Source organism: Nansenia antarctica (assembly GCF_963989245.1).
Source record: "Nansenia antarctica genome assembly, chromosome: 13".
NCBI classification, from domain to species: domain Eukaryota; kingdom Metazoa; phylum Chordata; class Actinopteri; order Argentiniformes; family Microstomatidae; genus Nansenia; species Nansenia antarctica.
Window position 1 is genome coordinate 11,943,106 of NC_137683.1, and position 19,061 is coordinate 11,962,166.

The 19,061-nt window shown below is 40.7% G+C and overlaps 2 protein-coding genes across 3 annotated transcripts; one reads left to right on the plus strand and one right to left on the minus strand.

The window, feature by feature from the left end:
* Positions 1-327: 327 nt before the first annotated feature.
* Positions 328-7,252, plus strand: LOC308169695 (homologous-pairing protein 2 homolog; the record flags this gene model as incomplete). Its single annotated transcript, XM_080544418.1, is given in 11 exon segments — positions 328-349; positions 623-670; positions 4,903-4,905; positions 4,908-4,954; positions 5,072-5,161; positions 5,301-5,407; positions 5,409-5,412; positions 5,564-5,707; positions 5,885-5,938; positions 6,032-6,091; positions 7,032-7,252. Coding segments are annotated over 11 exon segments (636 nt in total). The 3' UTR covers positions 7,089-7,252.
* A 352-nt stretch (positions 7,253-7,604) lies between these two features.
* LOC308169694 (max-like protein X) lies at positions 7,605-14,141 on the minus strand. 2 transcript variants are annotated; one of them, XM_080544416.1, is made up of 8 exons: positions 14,019-14,141; positions 13,108-13,144; positions 12,824-12,913; positions 12,375-12,484; positions 12,113-12,215; positions 11,938-12,037; positions 11,344-11,545; positions 7,605-9,115 (listed from the first exon to the last, which is right to left on the minus strand). In XM_080544416.1, the coding sequence occupies exons 1-8, from the start codon at positions 14,058-14,060 to the stop codon at positions 9,059-9,061; spliced, it is 741 nt and encodes a 246-aa protein (XP_080400542.1). In that variant the 5' UTR covers positions 14,061-14,141; the 3' UTR covers positions 7,605-9,058. The 2 variants fall into 2 exon arrangements, with proteins under 2 accessions (XP_080400542.1, XP_080400543.1); XM_080544417.1 differs by lacking the exon at positions 14,019-14,141 and adding an exon at positions 13,592-13,708.
* Positions 14,142-19,061: the final 4,920 nt, after the last annotated feature.

Consider the following 19,061-nt stretch of genomic DNA (forward strand, 5'->3'; position numbering starts at 1 on the left):
AACAAGATTGTATATGGTTATTGGAAACCAGACCTTAGAATACTCTAAACCTGGGGGACAAACACTTACGGCTTTAAGCTTTAAAACCGCAAAACCCTCCAGTCGCTCTCAATCGGTATGCACATAGTCGGCGCAGTGTGGAGGGTGTTGACGACAGGCGCAGTGTGGAGGGTGTTGACGACAGGCGCATGTAGTTTAGTCATGACGTAGGTTTCTGACGAGGTCCACGGCGACGCGCGCGATTCAGCGCGAAAGTTTGGTCAAGTACGCTAGAAACTGTTCGCTAGTTAGCTAACCGTAATGTTAACACAATAACCGATCAGGAAGATGAGCAAAAAAGATAACGGAGGTATGAAAAGATCTGCTTGTGTTTTAGTATATACTTGATCTATTATTTGTAACGGGTGTGCATGTTGCCATCACCTGACTGAGTGTTGAGTTGGCGCCAGCTAAATGATATTCTTATCATGTCAATGTGAGAAGAGTAAAGAAGGTAACACTCGTGTTGAGACCGACAGAGGTGATTTGAAATACACGTAGCTTGACCCACAGACAAATCAAAGAAAAATAGTGCTACGTGATGTTAAACGTTATGTGTGTTGTGTTGACTGTTGATTCTCAGGTGTAGCAATCATTCTTGCTTACCTGAACGAAAAGAACCGCCCCTACAGTAAGGTGACCAGATTTCTCAGATGCAATCTGGGGACATTTCCAACTTTTTAGGAAAAATGTATACATTTTATCATGATGAAATACAGAAACGGGGACAATTGCTGTTTCATTTATTTTGACCTTATTTTGACCAATGTATACACATTCAAGCAAGAATACTCAAGTGTAACAACTGGAATGTGCCTCTCAACATTAGTGTCAGTGTACTGTAAGTGGTATTAAAAGTAATTCTGAGAACTGTTCAGGTTGACGAGCCAACCATCAACCAAGCGGGGGGTCTGGGGGTCCTCCCCCAGAAAAAAAGAGGATTTAACACTTAATTTCCTGCATTCTGGTGAATTTGTACACACTATTGTGCTTTTTATGCCCATTTTTATCTCCACTACCCTACTCATACTTTAAGCCTAACATAATGTTTAAGCCTAACATAAGACTAATGATGTTGTCAAAATTCTGTATATTGTATTGTATTTTTATTAATAATTTAAAACAACTTTATACACCCACTGCATATATTTCATTGTATTATCTTATTAATAATAATAGCCACCAGGGCACCCTATAAGCTCTTCTCCACTAGTCTGATTAGATTGAACTATTCCAATTCCAGGACTGCAGCACAGAGCATAGGGGTTAAATATTAATGTTATGACAAACCCCAGAATTGGGACAGCAAATTGAGGTTCCAGCAGCTTTATTAACATTGGGTTTAAATACAACATATTGACAATTAGGCACTTATGCTTTTGGAAATCTTCATCGTCTAGAGTAACAGACTTCTCAGAACAAGAGCTCGCCTCGAGCCCCAGATAGCACTTTCACTTTCCATGGCAAACTATTTTACAACTATAAATGGAACTGTCAAACTAATGTGGAAGACACCACTGCTCACGTGCCACCCTAGGCCACCTCCTAGACACGCCACTGGGTCCTGGTAGTCTGGAATGGATAGAATCACAGTAGAAGAGAACATGAGTGCAAAACTGAGAGAATAGTGATTTGAAATGTACCATTAACTAATTTAACCATGCAATAGCACCAGAAAGGTCAAACAACATAATGGTAATGTATTAAATAAAATAAAAACATTCATAACTAGCACTGGTAAGATTCACTCATCAGAGAAACATATTCACAGCTTCTGTATAGAGAATCTCTCTCACTCACCCCTTACCTAATGATATTTCTCAGAAGAATGTATTTTCCTCTGGATGGCCTTGTCTTTGGATAGGAGATCCATGAACTCATGACAGGGAAGGTTGATGTTTGTCTTGACAGTAAGCATGGCCTTGACTGTGTCCACTGTGAATCTATTCCTACTATCAGTCCATATATCATTCATAAGAGAGAACACCCTCTCTACGGGTGCATTACTTCCTGGTAAGCATAGTATAATAGACACTAGTCTAGCCAGGTTAGTGTACTGGATCCTTTATGGCCAGATCATACTCATGTTGGGTAGGCTCTACCCTTTTAAAGAAGGTGGTGACACTGGGAACACCTGCACTGGCAGTTATAGCGCTTTTGTGTCTCTTGGTCTGTTGGTGCTCCACCACAGAAAACCTCCCACCACTGCCTATTGAAAAAGAAGATTTACAAAGGGAGCAGAGCACCATGGTCTCAGCCTGGCCAGGTCTACAAGAATGAATAAATGGAAATTCTGCTTGTAGTTTATCAGTGAAATGACACTTCCTCTTCTTTGAAAGAGCCATCTTTTCAGCCTGTCTTCTTTCCTCTTCTTTCCTTCCAATAGGCCTACTCTTCTGCTCTTGTCAATCCTCTCTCCTCTCTTCTTCACTCTTCCTAATCAGTCCTCTTTCTTGTCTCTCCTCCACTCGTCGTCTCTCCTTCACTGTTCAGTCTTCTAAAACAGAGACACAATCCTGTCACAACACATGGTAATCTATTAATAATACATTTATTTTATAAGGCGCCTTTCAAGACACTCAAGGTCGCCGTACAACAAGTACAATCAGATTAAGATTAATGACATTATTACTAGTTTGAGAAAGTAATAAAGGCACACTTCCATAGGCTATTATACAAATACATAAACATTTGTTGTAATATGTATAGGGGTCATTATACAAAAACGTGCCATTTTATGTCACTTGAACAAAACTGCTCTAAGTTTTGAATAAAACGATTGGTTCCATCCATACTATCATCATGTTTCATCACCGTCTATTAATAAATCTGTGTCCAGACTATTCTGATTAGTAGTTTTGAGTTAAAGGTTTATGAATGTACCATTAAGCTCCATTAGACCTATAACTGTAACTTAAACAAGCAGTAACCAGTTGACAACCAACTGGTGTCAACCCTGTTACTGAGCTGTCAGCCCTGTTACTTGTATAATATTATAATATAATTTAAACAATGAAAAGACTCATGCAAAATCAACTCATTTTATATGTAAAGTAAAATAGACCAGTAATCCACACAAAGAAATCAGGGTATTATTATGTTGTTTCCATAAATGTTTCTTAAAACAGAAGATGCTGTTAAAGTGTCAATTGTAAATGAGCATATTCATCATGGAAAAAAAGTAAACTCCTCATTATTCTCACTTTACAAACACACTTATTGTAACAAAGGGGACTTTATATTTCATAGAATATCAGATTTGTTCTAAATATGGATTTAAAACATTTTCAAACATTAATTAATATGTCGGTAACATGGTTGACGAAACAGACTTACGCATGTTGATTATGTGAAAATAAATAAATAAGATACCCTGAGATGGCACGTCATTTTTTTCCTAAGAGGTGAGGATCTACTTCATCCAAAAAGGGGCTTAAACTTTTAAATCAAATACTCCGAAAACCAAACATTAAAAATGGAAAATGGCACGTTTTCGTATAATGACCCATAGGTGATTACCAGCAAGACAAACAACATAACACAACGCAAAGCACTCAGCTAGTACAAGCACAACCCAGTCCTAAACAAAATAAAGTAAATTCAAACATACCAAAATGCAGTATCTCCAGCCAGGAAAATCCTCAAGCCGTGCCTGGGTCAGTCACTGGAACAAATGACAAGGAGGCTGTCAGCAGGACCCCAATTGAAATGTCGTGTATTTCTACTTAAACACACACACATGCATAGATTGTATATGATATGGGCCTGTATATATGCTGTAGGGGAGTGTTGTGCAATGGCTCTTGTAATCTGACCAGCCCCCTGACTTAAGGCCATAGTGACATCACAGGGGACGGCCCTCTTGACCATCTAGGTAAGGTGATAGGCTATGGCCTGTGACTGTATTTGCATATTGTGATGAACCAGGGTGAGACCCAAAGATCTGTCTCTTTACCACCCCAGCCAGAGGAGAGCAGACATGTATGTATGTGTGTTTTGTACTTTGATTAAATCGTCTTAAACTCAATAACTGTTCTTTGATTCATAACCAACAAAAATTAACGTCAGAAATAAGCCAGTGGCTTTCTTGGGTTTTTATCCTTTTAGTTGACCTTGTATGTAATATGTACTTTCATGTACCTACTTCTACAAATCTTCTAATAAAGTTTTCAATCAATCAATCAAAAGCAACCGCACTATTTATACAAACAGAAGCTAGCAATCATAATGAGCTCGCTAATGGGGAACAATCACTGAATCGTGGCTGAAATGATTCCTATTGAATGTAACGATCGCCCATTAACGTGGTAATATGCATACATTGACATTATAATAGGGTCTATAATTCTAACGTAACGCTTCACACAACAGCGCTGACATTATAGCTACCAATATTAGGCTGGTTAAGTGATCACTAGCTAAATTAAATGATCAATGCTCTTTACAAACACCACGAAGCATTGTCAGCTCAAAATCAGCAGATTATTCTGTATTTATAACGTGTCATGAACATTCTGGTGCTTACTGTCATCAAGATTCACAGCACTTACCACAGTTTATTCAGCAAGTAAAGTTTGGCGGGCGGCTGATGCACTTGGTGGAGGACCGGCTGTATGCTTGATGGAAATTAGGCATTTTATTTTTTCCCAACTTCCGTTTTTTCCGTTTTAATATTTCTGAATTCTGTCATTTGCTTTTTACACAAAATAAAATATAGCCCATAAAGTATAGCCCAAAAAAAATTGGAAAAATGAAATGCTTGAAACAGGGACTTTTCCGGGGACAGTTTGTTGCCAGGGACAGGCCATCCAAACCGGGGACTGTCCCCGGAAATCGGGGGCGTCTGGTCGCCATACCCTACAGTGCCCAAGACGTCTTTAGTAACTTGCAGAAGCAGCATGGTCTGGGAAAGACGGTAAGGAAGACTAAACCGCTGGTCTGGCCACGCAATCTGATAGCTAAATCATCATGATCATACATACAGTTCACATAAAATCACTCATATTCATTTTCTAAAAAACCTTCCTGACAGGCAGTGGTTAAAGCCATGGAACAGTTGGCCCAGGATGGAAAGATCAAGGAGAAACTCTATGGCAAGCAAAAGATCTACTTTGCTGATCAGGTAATATTGATTTCAACAATAAATTGAGTAGCTGGCACACTTCAATACAGGCACTGTGTATTGTATGTTGATCAAAACATGTCTATTACTGTATTGCACTTGCAAATCATCTGTTTTGATTCAATAATCACTTGTCCAGGCCCAGTTTACAGAAGTGAGTGAAGCAGACCTGAGGTCAATGGACAGCCGGATCTCTGAGCTCAACACACAGGTGCAGGCTATCTCTCAGAGCTGCAGACAGCTGGACACAGGTGGGACACACTGCTGGACCCTGGTCAAGTATTACCCTGGAGACTCACATCCCAGTGGACTAATTAAAGGGATTGAAGTCTGCTTATTTGTGGTCCAGATTTTTTAGTTGGCTATCTTTTTGTTTGTTACCTCACATCTCTGATTGCACAGCTGAAAGAGCTCAACAGCTCCCTTACCACAGAGGAAATGATGTCAGAGATCAAAGAGCTGAAAGTAGAATGTTCTGGGTACAGGGAGCATCTGGAGAAAATAAAAACAGCTACTAATCATGTCACACCAGAGGAGAAAGAGAAGGTACGGTAGTGGTTACAATTGGCTACCTTATGATATTTGGATTTCTGAATGTGATTATCAATACTGATGAAAATAATTATGTTACAAAATGTCATGGCAGTAAAGACCAGTGAAGGTAGTCAATAGTTGCAAATATAAAAGTTGTTTCCATCTTGCCCATGGTTGTCTCTCCTGCAGGTCTACAAGGAGAGAAATGTCTATGTTAAGGAGTGGAAGAAGAGGAAGAGATTGGTAACTTACTGTTTCAAGGCATGAGGATCTCAGCACAAGAGCCAGATGATGAGTCAGAACAAATAGTCTAATTCTGCTCTATGCTCCTCTCAGGCATCTGCCATGATGGGTGCCATTCTAGAGGGATATCCAAAGACCAAGAAGCAGTTTCTGGTAAGTCTGTAATATTTAAGATGTTTAAAAACCTGTCTTTCTATAATGTCTCTATCTTTAAAATGATCTAACTTTTAAGCAGTCTGGGGAAACACATTTCTTTTTATAATTCTGCTGCATTATTGTACATGCATTGATAGCAGACATGACCATTTCTATCCTTATAGCATTGGGCTAGCCATCAGGTAATCACAATAGAGCTTGTTACAGTTTTTTTCCTCAATCCCTAAACGGTATGAAACTGGTGTTCACATGCCCATCACAATAACATACATGAGCACAAGAGCAAACATTTTGGCAAGACAGTTGCAACAATAATTTGCAGCTCATTGCTTTCACACTAATGCTAATGTTAAGCACCACTTTTATTTCTGCTACTATCGCACTGTATAATGGGGTATTAGACACAACTATAATGACTAATATATTTGGACAGGGCAACACCCAGATTAACCAGAAATACATTACAAAGTAAGAAACAAAACTCCAAGCCGCATTCATATTACTATTCATGTCAAACATATGAATTGATATTCTGAACTGATATTCCATACTGGTAAATACAATCTTCCAAGTAGGGGTTTGTCGGGTTCATGGGTGGCCTTTGAGCATTGTTTTGGTTTCCTCATGTCTTAATCATTATCAGGTAGGACTTTGGTCCAAATTGGATTTTCGGTTTGAATTCTGTTGAATATTGTATGTTAAAATTGCCAATTTGGGATGAAACTATACTTCTAGAAAATACTGGTTCAGGAATACTTATGTTTCTAATTAGACATAATTTCTGACTAATCTGGTGGACAAACCTTGACCTGTATTCTATGTTTTCAGAGTTGTAGTGCATTTTACTAAATAAATGTGTTTTGGCAAACATAACTATTTAGCTTGTGTTTCAAGAAAAACTGCAACGTTCGTCTTTCTGTGTGCTCTTTCCATATAGGAAGAAGTTGGAGTGGAAACTGATGAGGACTGTAAAGTGATTATGCCAAGTACCTAACAGAATAGAGGATGTTTGTGTTTATAGTTACTTTATTAGTGTGAATGTTGTTCGAGATGCATTGTGCTCAGAACAGGTACAGACAAGTTGTTTGTCTTGCAGAAAATGTATATTTTGTAATAAAGACATACAGATGTTTACTTCAAACAATGTTTATTTTGCAATTAAAAATAATATTCATACAAAAATACCGTAATCAAATTATTCTGTCCATATCAGCAAGAAAGACAGACATTGTAACAACAGTAGACCTGATTTATTCATACCAGCACAAAGATGCTTGTCCTCATACAAATTATCCCTTTTTTCAAGGCAGGTGAATACACAGATGAAACATTCTGATGTGTAGACCATAAGGTCCTGATACGCTTGGTACAAGTTCTCCTGAGGACAATGTGTAAATACAATTATCTAATTATTATTCACATTTTCATTGACTTCTTACATTCTTTGCTGTTGGGACTGTTTTTGGTTCTGACATTACAATAAAAAGTTTAATACAGATGATGAGAAATATCTACTATATCATGTCACAATATTAGCATTTGTTGTGGGCTATCCCTGTCTACTTACTCATTAGAGTTCAGCTTTTTTTTTTCTTTGAAATTTCTTTTTAAAACAGGTCAATCAAAGGCACTTAAGCCTACTTGATATATTGATGAGGCTGCTCTGGTTGGCAGTCCAGGTACAAATGTGAGGTTTCTGGTCTAGCAGTGGCTCCCTTACAATTATGAGCATAAGTTAAATTCCATATACAATTTCAGTAAAAATCAATATCAATGGGCCATGTATTATCCTCCTCAGACATTAAATGACCTGTACAAAAAAAAGAAGAGTTTTACACATAATCTTTGAGTACAGTGAACAAGTAGAAAACTGTTAGCCATGACGTAAACACTTAGTAAGTGTCTTATCATTGCCAAACCTCATCCGAGCCATCCTTCTCATGAGTGTGAGTCAGGACACACCGCTGACAAATGGAACACAGACAAAACAACACTTAAGAGTGAACACTGAAATAGTACTGCACATGTTCCAGCAAACCAGCCCTATAAGCAAATGAGCATTCAATAAGGCGGAGGCCTTCACAGCTAACAGTTCACCAAGACAATGTGTCTGATTCCTCAAATGTACTGTATGTACAGTGTATTCATAACGTGTTCAGACCCCTTCACTTTTTCCAAATGTTGTTGTGTTAATAGATTCAATTTAAAATGGATTAAATTAAAATAATTTGCCATCAATCCACACACAAGTATTTTTTACATTTCAGTTAACTTATTAAAATGTAAATATAATAAATATCCCATATATGTTTTTGGAAGACTCCCCAGGCCTCAGGGTCGCATTCCTGAGCAGTTTTGTTCCTCTCCATTTGCTCAGTTTGTAATGACAACCTGATGCAGACAGTGTGTAATTGAATACTATGCAAATTAGAGACCCTATAAAAACAAAGATATTGATTCCATAATTACATTAACTATTATCCTTGCATTAAGATGTACTCAATTCAACTTAAGTGATTTGTTGATTTCATTTTAGCAAATGTTGCAGTGTCATTGCAAAGGGTCTGAATACTTATGTACATGAGGACATACTCGAAAGCATGTTGTAATGGTTGTATAGACACAAACGCATTGTTACAGAACGGTTAGCAATGATTTGCCTTATTGACTGCACACCTGATCCGTAATAAATGTAATCCTGAAATGAGGAAAAAACAAATACGATGAAGCATGGGATCTAGCCAATCACATTCAGTCTGAATCGGACTTGGCAGGACGAGAGTTGCCCATGCATGCTGCAGACACTGGTGAGTTGAGTAAGAGTTTACCATTTAAATTCTGCAGAGGCCATGAGCGAACAGGATAGGCTGCCATTTGAGGTTTGTACCACACCCTGAGAGCCCAGAGCAAGCCCCAGTTCTGTCCCAAGGGAGAGTCCGGTCTGGAGTTGACACCTTGTCAGCATCAATACAGCTGGCCATTGAGCTGCCGAAGCACTCCCACCACAAACTCACGCAATGTCTGTAAAGAGAAAGTGGACAGACATGGATTATGCTACACGGCTACATACAGTTCATTCTTTCTACATTGATTTCGTTCGCTCTATACTTTATATATACTATATCAATCAAATATTTACTATGAGGTTAAAGCATATTAGACTTGCATATTAACCATGTCTTGGTGAACATATTAACTACTAGACCTGGGTCTATCACACTCTATATGTGCGTGGATCAAGGACTTCCTGACCGACCGCCCCCAGAGGGTGCGGGTGGGCCCCCACACCTCCACAGCCCTCAGCCTCAGCACTGGGTCCCCCCAGGGCTGCGTGCTAAGCCCCATCCTCTACAACCTCTACACCTACGACTTCACCCCCGTCCACCCCAGCAACTCCATCGTAAAGTTTGCAGACGACACCACCGTGGTGGGATGTATCTCGGGGGGGGGACGAGGCGGCGTACAGGGATGAGGTAGAGCAACTGAGCAAGCTGTGCAAGGTTAACAACCTGCTGCTGAACAAGTCAAAGACCCAGGAATTCATCGTAGACTTCAGGAGGAAAAAGTCCGAGATCCAGCCCCTGCTCATCGACGGAGAGAGCGTGGAGAGAGTCTCAACCCTCCGATTCCTGGGACATCACATGCGGGATGACCTGACCTGGAAGGACAACACAAAAGGCACCATCAAGAGGGCACAACAGCGGCTATACACCCTGAGATGCCTCAGGAAGGAACACAACAAGCAGGAGATACTGGTGGCCTTCTACCGCGGCGCAGTGGAGAGCATCCTCACCTACGGCATCTGCAACTGGTTCTCCAGCTGCACAACAGCGGAGAGAAATGCGCTACAGAGAGTAGTGAGAACAGCACAGAAGATCACCGGCGCCCATCTCCCCTCTCTGGAAGAGCTGTACAACACACGCTGTCTCAGGAAGGCCTCAAAGATCTCCAGGGACCCGACCCACCCTGGGCACGTACACTTTACCAGGCTGCCCTCGAAAAGGAGGTTCAGGACCCCGGCCGCTAAGACAAACAGACTGAAGAACTGCTTCTACCACAGGGCCGTCCAGGCCCTGAACACAGCAAAGACCTAAGTTCTGGGCCCTGGACAGTCTGGACGGATTGTATGGCAGCTGCTGGACTGAAAAAAATCAGGTGTAGTGCTGAGGCACAAACATGTACATTTCAAGCCTGCAAACTGTGACACTTTAAATAACGTGAAAAAAAATACTATTGTGCAATATGACAACCCTAGTCGACTATCTGTACAGTATAGTGCAGTGGATTGTGTACATAGCCTTTATTTATGTAAACCAGCTCCTTCCCTTCTTGTGATTTTTTTTTTCTATTATTTTTTTTTTTTCCCTTTCCTAACACCAGGGGAGCCACCCCTCCTAATTTTCGTTGTTTGGTACCTGTACTGTAGCAATGACAATAAAGTCCATTCATTCATTCATTCATTCATTCATTCATTCATATATTCTCAGCTTTTAGGGGTCAAAAAGTGAAAGTGAAATTTATTGTGTCAACAATATCTATTTTTTTTTTTCATAACACCAACTTGAAGTTTTAAAGTACCCACTCGATATAATAAACAACAGTTTAAAGATCACTAAACACTTATAATTTGTGGATTGGATTCACTATTCTCATTTGCCGGAGGCAAACATACTTTCGTTTTAGGTCGTGTTCAACAGCAAGAACTGTGTGTTCATCTAGTCATGTGTGTTTTTAGCATGTCGATGTTCTCTCAGCATGTTGTGATGTTATTAAAATACAGTTTAGACCTTCATAGCAATGTGTTTTGTTAGCCGCTAGCAGCGTTTGTAGCTGTGGCTGCGTTTAGAGTCACGTTTCTCCGATTCAGTGTTTGAGGTGAACCAATATTCAAATATGCCTGTCGTGTTCAATATTTCTCAGATTTCAATGTATGACACATCATTTGAAAGCTTACAATCTGTAGTTTAAGCACGTGTAAAAAACTGAAAAATGACTTTGCCTTCTGGTTGCACATTTCACCAGCAGCTGTTATTTGTCTACATATTGGTTTCACCATTTAGACACTTTTTATACATAGTCCCACTATTTCAGTGCACCAAAAGTAACCATGACTATTACAGCCAACAGTGGTGAGTTGTTTTGGATCCGTTGGGCTTGACCATTACCACCAAATTGACCATTTACCATAGAGATAGTGGGTCCAAAATAAAGAGTATATTTGAATGTGGAAGCAGTGGGGTGAGTGATACCTGTGGCTTGCAGTGCTCCTCGATCCAGCTGAAGATGCAGGCTGAGAGCTCCTGGAAGCTGGCCACAGACACAGAGCTGCTGAAGGACTGGAACAGGGAGTCCATGATGCTCTGAAAGATGCTGAACTTGACCTGGTCCGACACCTGCTCCTCCCCCTGCTGGGGGTGGTTCTGGTGGGCCTTCACTATGTGCTCATAGTTCCTACAACACACATGGGGACAGTTCAATAATCACAACATCTAATGCAAGGCTGCCATTTCTTCTCAGGTAAAGGAACCATGATCCATTCAGAGATACCATAACCCCCATATACCTAATCTACGGTGTAAGGTCATGTCCCTGTTCTTATTGGTCTCATCTCTTGTTCTGCAGAATGTGTGGTGAGGAATTGCCTACTCTCTGCTAAAGACAGCCTGGTCTGACTGGCAGGGTTGACCTAATACAGCCTCCGTCACCTTACATGCACCCAAATACTGAGCTACTGTACCTAATATCATCTTCACTGCTTACCTCTGGTTGAACTTTTTACATAATAATAATAATGTATTTAACAGCTGAAAATAATGCTAGACATTAGAGAGGCCCAGCCTTACGTTTTCATGATCTTCAGCGCCATCACTTCCTTCCTCAGCATGGACACTTCCTCCTCCTGCTTCTTCTTTTCCTTGTGCAGAAACTGAATGTAGTCGATGGCTGCAGGAAACAAAAAAACACAGTCAGGGATTTCTTGTGCTCCAGTAGGAGATAATATAGGTAAGAATCTCTTACTTTTCTGCAGTACAGTGGCCTTGCTGATCTTCTGTGTCCCCACAGCAAACTCAGACTGCTGCTGGCAGGTGGGCACTATGGACTGTAGGTCATCATACCCTTTCTGTCAAGACAACAAGCCCACTTATGACAGATTGTATGAGTATTAGAAAATGTAAATGTAGATGATTGTAAGAAACTTTGATAAAAGTGGCGTTTTACCCTCCATTCTACTCCTTAACCACTCTCCCTCCCTCCCTCCCTCTCCCAATCTGAGCCAAACCTTGATCGCATCCCTGCGTTTCTGTTCTGCCTGTGTGTGTGCCTGTCTCCGCCGGTCTTTGTAGGACTCCTTGAATGTGGTCTCATGCCTGTAATCACTGTCTTCATCATCTAAAGAGAGAAGTGAGGGTATTCAAATCTGCTTCCGTCCGACCTCAAGCCAAAACAAAGCCACAAACAATGAGAGCAGACCAACAAAGACACCCTAAACTAGTCACTTGAAAAAGCAATTAATTAATTCATGAGAGAATAGATGAGAGGGGTGAGAGAAAAGTAGAGATGGTAGAAAAATTGCTGTATTCAGGGGGTTTTCTGAACACAAAATAAACATTTTGCTTAGCTTCACTAACAGTTTATACGCTGGAACGCAACCAACACCATCTATACCGGTATATATATATATATAATTATTGAAATATGGTGATGAAACACACAATTAGATCATGATACCTGTATTTGGTACTGATGAGGCACTTGTAGACCCAATGCTGTTGGCCCTGGAGACTACATCACCCTTCCTTGCATTCTCAGCAAAGAAACCTTAAGTAAGGAAATAGAGGAAGAGGTCAGAAATTAAGAAACATACCTAGAAATCAAATCAATCAAAATCTAATGGAGCTACAGATGTATTTATTTTAAATAATAAGAGAGGAGGACATTGTGCTTTACATGAGGGAAAAAAAGCATTTGAAAGGGATACAATGTATATATACAGAACAACTGAAGCTACTCACTGTGTTCAAAGCCATTGTCACTGAAGGCACCATCTGTCTGCTCAGCCATCGCAAAATACAGCCAAATGTGTCAAGAGGAAAGGGGATAAAAAACAGAGTGAATAAGGAGGTGGTTTGACTTAGGAACAATATTCTGCCTCTGTTGTCTCTCATACAACCAAACACTGTATGCATAAGCACCCAATATGAGTTGTTCTAATACAGGGGCGGGGGGTTGACAGAGCTGCCTTATTCGCTGTTTAACAGAGGACACCTCCTCATTCGAACACAATAAAAACCAGAACACACAACACTTGAAGAATTAGGCTAATGTATTAGCTAAGATTGATCCATTTGATCCCGACCACAGCCTGTCAGCACGTTTGCCACTATGATGGAAAGCTAGTACTAACTAGATGAGGCGGTAACTAGCTATAAAGGAAACCATACATACTACTAGCTTGCTAGTGTTACTGACAGTCAGGTCAATGTGAGATATATTTACATTATTATCTCCAGCTTGCAGTGGCAGATCCATACCTGGACAGATGATCTACTTGGCTGACACTAGCTAGTAGTAGCTAGCTAAAGATAAACACACACTAGCTAGTTGATTTCAAGCTATACAGCTGACTTTTTAAGATAGCCTAGGAAGCCAATACATAGCTAGATAGAAATATACATTCTTTCTCTACTCCTAGGCTATCAAAAAACAACAACAACAACAACATACTGGCTAGCTGAAGTGAGCAAGCTAATCAGCTAGCTAGCAAAGGCAAGCCAACCAACGTTTGCATTCGTCTCCAGAAACAGCGAAACTGTGTGCATATGGGTGTCACGTGCCGCTGTCGCCCTGATGTCGCTGTCATCATTTTTCGATCCCTGACGTAATCTACTTTATGAACTAGCTCAACTTATTCTAGTGGTTTTACTTTGTCCCAGTGATCCTCAGGCGACGCAGTAGGATCCGTCATCTTGGAACAAACAGCTGTTAGACGAGCATCGTGGGACGCAAAAACAATATTGAGGCCGCGTTCGTAAATTCGCTCTGGAAATCTGATCGTCACTCATGGAATGCCTCTTGTCCAATCAAATTACTTGGTCACGACACTGTTTCAGTATGTCTTTTATTCAACTGCGGTTCCTTCCGCTCACGCCCACATACAACAACCGGGTCGTACATGTAACATTATCAGGTCACCCCTAGGTGTCCCTGTAACACAGGCTACTAACATATGCCTATATGTAACAGACACGGTGTGTGTTTACTGACTCCGCCATCTTAGATCGACTTCTCGTTCCCTGGTATCGCGGGAATAGACTACGTCGCCGTCGTCGTCTTCTTCTTCTTCTTTTGGTTTTAACGGCAGCGTGCGTCCTTGATGCTGCATTACTGCCCTCTGCTGGAGGCAGTTACCTCCTACAATGTCTGTTCTGTCAGGTGTCCCACCATTAATATATCCATCCTTTTAAAAAACGTTTTAAAACTTTTTTTTTTCTTAGAATGATAATAATATATCATATTATACTATAGAATGATCATAGAATGATCAAAATGTTTTTTTTTAAATAATAAAGTGATTTTTTTTTTAAAAATAATATAGTATATTACTATGTTCTTTTTTTAAACGTTATTTATTTTTTCCTTAGAATGATAATATATCATATTATAATATAGAATGATCATAGGGTTGATCACAGGGTTGATGATCATTCTGATGATCAAGAATTCCATTCTTACTGAAGTATGTCGTTCCTCCTCATCCGTTGTAAAGCCTTACCAATATCTCCCTGCGAAACAACCGGATTGGAGAGAAGGGCGCTTGTTTGATTGGCTCAGCCCTGTCTACAGCCCACTCTGCCAACAAGAATCTCGTGTCACTCGACTTGGCCGACAATTCCATTGGTGAATGCACTCTCTTGACTAACAGTTCTACCCTACCACAAGCACTCTCAACCACTCAACCTACCAGCTTTCTACACGTGGTCCTCTGTGGCTCAGTTGGTAGAGCATGGCGCCAACAACTCGTAGGTTGTGGGTTTGATTCCCGCTGGGACCATATACACTGGAAAATGTATGCACTCACTGCAATGTAAGTCTCTTTGAATAAAAGCGTCAGCTAAATGGCATGTATTATATTATCTACCTACTCCACTGAACTACCACAGGCTCATCCTATCTATCTATCTATCTGTCTATCCTCCAACCTTCTCTCCTCTTCGTACCTGCCTATATGCTTCTCTGACCATCCAACTGTCTGGCTTTCTTTCAACTACCCAGCTAATCTACCTATCAACCAAACCATCTTTAAACTTTTTCTACTACCAAAATAAGCCCACAAAGTTTATTTTTCTAGTTTCACATGCTATCCCTAATGTTGGGCCGGTAAGCATATGTGGCTGCAATTTGGAAACAAGTTTCTCCCAATAGATATTGGATTTTTTGTTTGTCTGTTTGTGCGTCAAAATCATTGTCGTTCTATGTTATTTGGGGACATTATTTTGCTCATAATATGTGACAGCAGCTGGTGAAACAGGGGAACAAGTCGGCAACCAATCAAAATGTTTGGACTTTTATTCTGAAAATGTTGAATAAATGTAAACGTTGTTGAAAATCAATAACACACTCGGTAGTCAAGCCAAAACATTGCAATGCAATGGATTCGGTGAGTAATCCTCTCACAGCCTGTCCTCTCTGGGCAGCCAGGTCTGCTTGTGGACGCCTGTTTCTCCAGCCAGACCGGGCTCTCTCTCTCTCTCTGATTGGATTGTCTGGAAGGCTGCTGCCTCTAGCCAACTCTCTCTCTCTCTCTCTCTTTCTCTCTGTCTCTCTCTCTGTGCCTCTCCCTCTCCCTCTCTCTCCCTCTGATCTGGATTGTCTGGAAGGCTGCTGTCTCTAGCCAACACTTCAACACTAAAACACTTCAACTCATCTCTCTCTCTCTCTCTCTCTCTCTCTCTCTCTCCCTCTCTGTCTCTCTCTCCCCCCTCCCCTCTCCCCCTCTCTCCCTGCCTTGTTCTGTCCTCCTGTCAGTGTCAGCTGTGTCAGAAGGGACCAAGCCCCTGGGTTCTCTCTGACCTTTCCATCATCCTCCTCTCCTCTCCTCTCCTCTCCCTCCATCTCTTTCTCTCTGTTCTCTAATCCCTTTCACTCTGAGGGCTGCTGTGAAGCAACTCAACTGTCTCTAGCAGGTCCAGGTCCCTGTCTCCCTGGCTCTAAAACAAGCCTGATTGTGATCCATAGTTGATACTTAGTTGATCCATTGTGGGCCACAGTTGATACTTCAACTATATTATATAGGCTAGTTGTGATTTTGAATGAGGTGTATTAGTGAAGGACTGGAACAAAAGCTTGCATTGTGAGGACCCCTGGGACTGGAGTTGCCCACCCTGCTATAGACATGGTCCCAGCAGGAATCAACGTATAGCCTACTGTCTGTAGGATGATGCCCCATACAGATGACACCCCATATCTGTGTCATGTACATAACATATATGACAACCCTCGTGTACAGAAGGTTCAGAGATAGGAAATGTTAGGATATTTATAGCATAGCATAGAGTACAGCACAGTGTTTTATTTGTATAGTATAGCACTATAGTATAGTAGATAGTGTACATAGCCTTATTTATGTCAACCAGCTCTTTTCCCTTCTTGTTTTTAGTATTTCTTTCCTAGCACCAGGGGAGCCCCCCCTCCCAAATTTCGTTGTATGGTACCTGTACTGTATTAATGACAATAAAGACCATTCATTCATTCATTCATTCATTCATTCATTCATTCATTCACATGGTGTAATTCACCTGTCAATGTGTGTGTAATGTTTACTGTTCAATTTGTAGTGGTTATTTTATCAAAAGAAAAACAAGAAAAAAGTTGTTTCCCAATAAAGGAAACGCTTGTTTCCAAATAAACCAACATAGAACTGAATTGAATTTACTGACTTGGGCTGAGTTCGTAAATTCACTCTGGAAATCTGATCAGCAGTCATGGAATGCCTCTTGTCCAATCAAATTACGTGGTCCCTTAGTGACGTTGAACCCAGTGTGCCCTCCGGCGATCTCAGAGCGAATTTACGAACGCAGCCCTCGACTCTTAGCGCGGTTTTGTTTGAACTTGTGTCGCGAGCCCGGCCGTTTTAGAACACTTCAGAATCACCCGACAGACAGAGCACTGACAGCAGCAACGGAGATCAACGGTCCCACCTCGGAAGGAGAACATCGTAATACTATTATATTATACATTATTGTGTATTAAACAAGGTAATAGTTATTCATGTTATAAGGGCAATGCCCGGCTGTGTTATCACGACCACAACAAAACCTAGTTAGCCAGATTGTCCGACGTTCACAGCACACAGCTAACTGCTAGCTAATGTATCTAGCTAGCACAGATACCAACGGTAAACTTCTGGTAAAAACACAAATAACGCCTGTTATAAATGACAACTAAATGTCATCTTTAGCCAGTATTAGCAGTAATAGTGAGACTTAATATTTTTATCAATTAAATTACAATGTAAATGGACATTCGGACATTTTTTTTTAAACATTGTCTTGTCACATAGTCGTGATATGAGTTGATCTGGCCACTCTGTCTGTGCTGCTCTCTTTTAAACTGAACATTTTTTATTTTATTTTTTAAACAGTTTTTTCGGCGCAAATTCCGAAACGTTGCTAGCTTGATTTATCCTTTCATGTTCATCCAAGTCTACAGGGATCGTTAGCTAGCAACGATGGAGAAGAGGGCTGAAGAGGTTACCTCAAAAACAACCGGTGAGTCGTGATGTTAGCGAGATGTCAGGCTACAAAACAAAATGCATTAAAGCAAAGCTTTAGCAAAAACACCACAAGACATGCTTCACGTTCTTATGTTACTCATGGCACTTCGGCTTTAGGGCTGGATCGACAGGACAGGCTCTCAACTCAAAGCATTATAGGTAAGTCACAGTAGCATACAGCTTTAATTTAGCAAATGTGTCATTATTGTTCAGTTGCAACACATCTTCAAGTTACCGAGTCAGACAGTCTGTTGCAAGTATATGTGGCAGATGAGGCTTTTATAGGAGAGAAGAGGTGATTGGTCTCTTCATTTCTCTCTCTCTCTCTCTCTTGCTCTCTCTCTTACTCTCTCTCTCTCTCTCTCTCTTGCTCTCTCTCTCTCTCTCTCTCTCTAGATGCCTACCAGTGCCATGGCAGTCTGTATTTTGACTTTCCTGAACTGTGTGCTCTTCTGGGCATGAAGGAAATCCCTGCTGTCACCACCAGAGGCTACATGGGTAAACAACAACAACAACAACAACAACAACAACAACAACAACCCACATGGCATTCATCAGCCATACAACAGAGACTGACACTTATTATATATGTCCATCTTTTGTATAGTCTGTTTCATTAACCCGTTGCATCTTTGTGGCCTTAGAGACAACTTGGTGTCCTAAAGCCCCCCTCCAAGTGCAGCTAGAGAGTGAGAGTGACGGCCCTTTCAATGTAAAAGCGGTCAGGGTGTTCGGTGAGAGAACCACTGAGCAGAACTACAGTACATACGTGACAGCAGCTGGTGAAAGTGGGAACAAGTCGGCAATCGACCAAATGTTCTGACATTTATTCATTCGTTTTTTTTTTTTTTAATAATAGTGGGGATTACTCACCGAATCCATTTTGCATTGCAATGTTCTGGCTTGACTAGCGAGTGTGTCATTGAGTTTCAACAATGTTGACATGTATTTAATTTTTTTCAGAATAAAGGTCAGAACATTTGGATTGGTTGCAGACTTGTTCCCACTTTCAGCAGCTGCCGTCACCTATTCCTTTACTGTCTCTGAACAACAGTAGAATGCTGCATAATAAACAACGTTGCCTAGTTACTAGTTGACTTAACCACACAACATAAACATGTATTTGTTACCATAATGTTCAGCAGAAGTTCTGTGAGCCATTTTGAATGTGACTTCATAGGTTGGAAGGTGGAT